Source organism: Vicia villosa, linkage group LG2, assembly GCF_029867415.1.
Source record: "Vicia villosa cultivar HV-30 ecotype Madison, WI linkage group LG2, Vvil1.0, whole genome shotgun sequence".
NCBI lineage: Eukaryota > Viridiplantae > Streptophyta > Magnoliopsida > Fabales > Fabaceae > Vicia > Vicia villosa.
The window spans coordinates 49573630-49578040 of NC_081181.1; the positions used below are offsets into that span (position 1 = coordinate 49573630).

General features: G+C 31.5%; 1 protein-coding gene across 1 annotated transcript; it reads right to left on the reverse strand.

The window, feature by feature from the left end:
• Positions 1–911: 911 nt before the first annotated feature.
• On the reverse strand, positions 912–4411 carry LOC131646150 (protein DETOXIFICATION 27-like). Its single transcript, XM_058916284.1, has 8 exons — positions 3992–4411; positions 3359–3900; positions 3091–3177; positions 2855–2911; positions 1627–1865; positions 1408–1526; positions 1216–1305; positions 912–1117 (listed from the first exon to the last, which is right to left on the reverse strand). Exons 1-8 carry the CDS (start codon positions 4271–4273, stop codon positions 1058–1060), a joined length of 1476 nt encoding a protein of 491 aa, XP_058772267.1. The 5' UTR covers positions 4274–4411; the 3' UTR covers positions 912–1057.

Consider the following 4411-nt stretch of genomic DNA (forward strand, 5'->3'; position numbering starts at 1 on the left):
TTGTTGTTGTTTAGGGGTTCTTGTTTACTAGATCTGGCTTTAGGTTATTTTACATTTCAAGAGTATCTTTTTCTAATTTTTAACTTGTAAGTTGAAGTATTGAGATCTGGTGGTTCCTTTGTGGTTTAAAAAAATTGGTGGAATTTGATTATATTTGTTGTTCATATCAAAAAAATAGAAATTCTAATGGCTTATGTTTCAGAATTGCAGAAAAAGAAAGAAAGAGAATATGGTCAATCTTATCTCAAGAGACCTAAATAATGCCATCTGGACTCCACCTATCCACATCAGCAAGTCAACTGCCACTTGGAACCTGTTTTTTGACTTTTACTAACGGTTCACTAACGGAAAGACTAACGTGGTTATGTTTAAAAAATTAAAGGACCAAAGTGACACGAAAAAAAATTAAGGGACCAAAGTGAACTAGAGGGTATAGTTAAGGGACTAAAATGAGTATTTTGCCAATTTTTAATAATTAAAACATATAACGACGTGATAAACACGTCGCAACATTCTTTTTTATCAAATGTTTACCACGTCAAAACATTATGTCGCGAGGACATATTTTCTTGTATATATATTTAGAAATTCACTCAACCTTTAATTCTCACATTATGAGGTCAATCTAACGTAAAAACACAAATGCTCCAAAGTGTAGCTTCATTCGATAGACGCGTTTGAAACATATCCATAGTAGAAACAAACATGTGATAGGAATTAGTTGCGACTAACATAAAAAAACTACAATTTTTTTATTCATCACAAAATTCATATTAGTGTAAAATGGACTACTACATTCTCTCATTAGAGGGTTGGCCTTATATAGAAAAAAAAAAAAAAAAGAAGCAAACAATCCTACATCAAAACAGAGTGAAACAACTGTATTTAATCTAATTAAGTATTTTTAAAAATGAATAATAGTATCTATATAATTTCAGCCAATAAAATCCAGTACAAGTATTCATATACCAATTCCTATCCAACTACAAATCTTTCAAAGAAGTAATGAGCAAATACATTTTTCAACTTCTTTTAAATATCTTAAACAAAACAAACACTAGTTCAATTGTTGTTTTCTATCTGACCACTTTGTAATATGCAATTTTGCTTTTGCTGCCTGCAATAATAGCCAAAACAAAAAACAAAATAAAATTAGATTTATCCAAATTCAAAAGTCAAAAACAAAACAAACGACAAAAGACACTGCATAGTTACCTCTTTCTCCCAATCACACCTTAGTGTGATCAAACACAATATTAAGGTCTGAGTTGCTGTTCCTCCAAATATCATCCCAGCCCAAATTCCCTGATTGTTCAATTTCATAACCATTAGCTCACATTCTAGCAAATTACTATATTAACAATTTCATAAACAATATTAAAAAAAAATTAGACAAATTAAACATACCATAACTCCTTGCTTAAAGTACCAACCCATTAAAAATCCAAGAGGAACACCAATAATATAGTAGCAACCCAAATTTATGTATGCGACATATGATTGCCACCCTGATCCCACAGCCACTCCTAAAATTGTGACACAATCATAATCGATAAATTATTAAAATTATTATATTTAATTTTAAAATAAAAAATATAATTGGTTATAATTTGTATAATGTAATACCTGATAGAACTGGCTGAATGCTGTTGAGAAGAATAGTGAAAGCTAATAGAAGAGAAAGCTTGCTTACTTCATCAAGAACAGGTTTACTCGTAGTAAATATGTAACCAAACTTATTGTGCAATGCCAAAATCAATATCCAGAAGAAAAGTCCTATTGTTAATGATGTCAACACAGCAACAATAGTAGCAAATTTTGCTCCTTTTCCATTTCCAGCTCCAAGCTCGTTTGCAACTCTCACTCTGCATATACATATTGCATTGTAAAAATATATTTAATACTAAAAATTTATATTTATGTATTAATATAAGTAGATGATATAAATCAACAACTTTATAACAAATATATATTAAATAATTAATTTATAATTTTTTTAAAAATAAAGTAGGAAATTTATTACTCTCTTGTATCCTATGTCGGTAGTATTCAATAATCGTAATTCTAGTCCCATTTTTATCCTTAAAAAGTCATGATCTTATGAATTTGGTCGACATTATTCTGGTACCACTTTATGGAAATCAATATTGAATGTCGCAAACTATATATATATCATTGATGGCTATGCCAAAACTTAGACGTGGCCATCAAGTTGACAAATCAGAGACCAAACCAAACAATTGTTCATAGTCTTCACACATGATTCACTGAATATGAAAACCACCACTTGGAATATGACATGCATGCACCTCCACCAATATGAGTACAATAATATTAAATGTTTGTCCAGGTCATAAAAAGTTGCCTAAAATATTAATAATAAAAAATTATTTACGAAAACAGAGAAATTTTATAAAATAATATAGAGAATACAAACACGCAAGAAATCTTTGTCGTACTTTATTTGTATTTTGAAGCTATGTATTTTCTTTGTTTGAATATGTTTTTTTTTTTTTGAGGAATTTTTTTAATTATAGTATATAGTACATAGTTATAGATCATGTCGTGTTTTATTTGTACTTTTTCACTAAGTTCAAATGTCTTAGTCACCACTCACCACCACAGTTTAAATTATTGGGTATGGCGTTCTAATCATCCAAGAAGTTTGGTCTCATCATGCTTTAATCTTAGCCATGAGTTTTTTTTAATAGGCTCTTAGCCATGAGTTTGATGAGGCCGTCATTTTTTTTTAATGAAGATAACTCCAATAAGTAAGAAAAATTAAATAAAATAAGAAGTACAAAATTTAGAATACTAGCATGTTATTGAAATTAAAATAAGAGAAAAATGTTACCCGGTTGCAGCAAAGAATGCCAATGGAATCATCATCTCCAAACCATTTATTGTCATACTGCCAAAACAAATCATTCATGGATCAGTACTAAAATAACCATTACATGACAAATCATTTATTGTCATACTGCCAAAATAATCATGAGAGAAATGCATTTATTGCGAGAAAAACATTTAGGTCACAAACCTTTATCATCATAAAGAGACAAATAATCATAAATACTAGTATAAATTTACCATATGGACAAAGCATCTACAGCAATCTCTGCATTAGGTAGATTCCCAGTCATCAATATCAGAATTCTATAATACCAATTCTCCAAACTGCAAAACCAGACAAGAAAAATATAAAAATAATCAAAAACTTGAAAACATAACAAACATGTCATAAATTTTTGGAGAGTCAAATTTTAGATTATGTGCCGTAGACGATAGTCTGTCTTATACAGCTTCAAAGACGGTCTGTATTAGAAGAAAAATAAATAAAAAATGAAAAATATTATACCATAGCATAACACCAGAAGCAGCCGAGAGTTTAAGAAATTCCCAAAGGCCAGAAAAAGCCTCCATAGAAAACCCTTTCCATGTCAAAGGACAACCGCCATAAACAGTATAAACATAAAGCCCAACCGTTAGGGCCCACCAAGAGAAATTCAAAGTAGCAGCAGTTCCAATCACACCAAGCTGGAACTTATACACAAACAACCAGCTAACAAAAATATGAACCAAAAGTGCAATCAGAGAAGCCCAAGCTATAGCGGCGGTTTTAAGCTGACTTTGTAAGAACCTATTGAGAGGAAACTGAAACGCAAATGCAAAATGTAAGGGTATCATCCACATTGCAACTTCTCCTGATAATACCGCTAACTTCTCTGGTTGTCCCAATACTCTTAACACCGGTGTCGCAAAAAGATATATGGGTAATAGAAAAATGCAGCAAACGAATAATACTATCCATGATCGTTGCATGTATACTCCTAACATGTGATATTGTTTTGCACCAAATGCTTGTCCACATAGTGTTTCTAATGCACTCGCCATTCCCAACTGAAAAATCATTAAACAAAATTGAATATAGAGAATCGAGATAACAAAAAATTAGTATATATTAAACTGGAAGAGTTTTATGTAAATTTACCAAGAGTCCAAAATCGAAGCCAACGATAACATTATTGGCGATGGAGATAGCAGCGAGTTCAAGGTCACCGAGATGGCCAGCAAAGATTTGGGTGATGACCAACATGGAATAGGATGCAATACGGCTGAAAATTGCAGGGCCTGCTATATGCCATAGCTTCTTTGATTCAATCAAAACCTTTCTCGTAAGAGTTTGTGGTTCTTCTTCTTTTTCTTCTTCATTTGGTGATAATAATGGAACCTTTGCTTCTCCTAAAGGTGAAGATAGTATTTTGTTCGACATAGCTAGCAAGCAGTTTGTGCTTGCTTGCTTACGGGAGGTAGAGTTTGTTTGGTTGATGAAGAACCCAAAAAAATAAAGATGAGAAGAAGGAATGATTAAGAGGTTGAAGTTCAATTGTGTAAAGAGTGATGGCTTTTA

What these genes read in the sequence shown, in the direction of transcription:
- LOC131646150 (XM_058916284.1), bottom strand. Translation starts at nt 4,273, where the DNA reads ATGTCGAACAAAATACTATCTTCACCTTTAGGAGAAGCAAAGGTTCCA. An exon ending in GCTTCGATTTTGGACTCTTG is followed by an intron (nt 3,901 to 3,991) that starts GTAAATTTACAT and finishes ATGATTTTTCAG; the next exon opens with TTGGGAATGGCGAGTGCATT. An exon ending in GCATTCTTTGCTGCAACCGG is followed by an intron (nt 1,866 to 2,854) that starts GTAACATTTTTC and finishes ATGTATATGCAG; the next exon opens with AGTGAGAGTTGCAAACGAGC.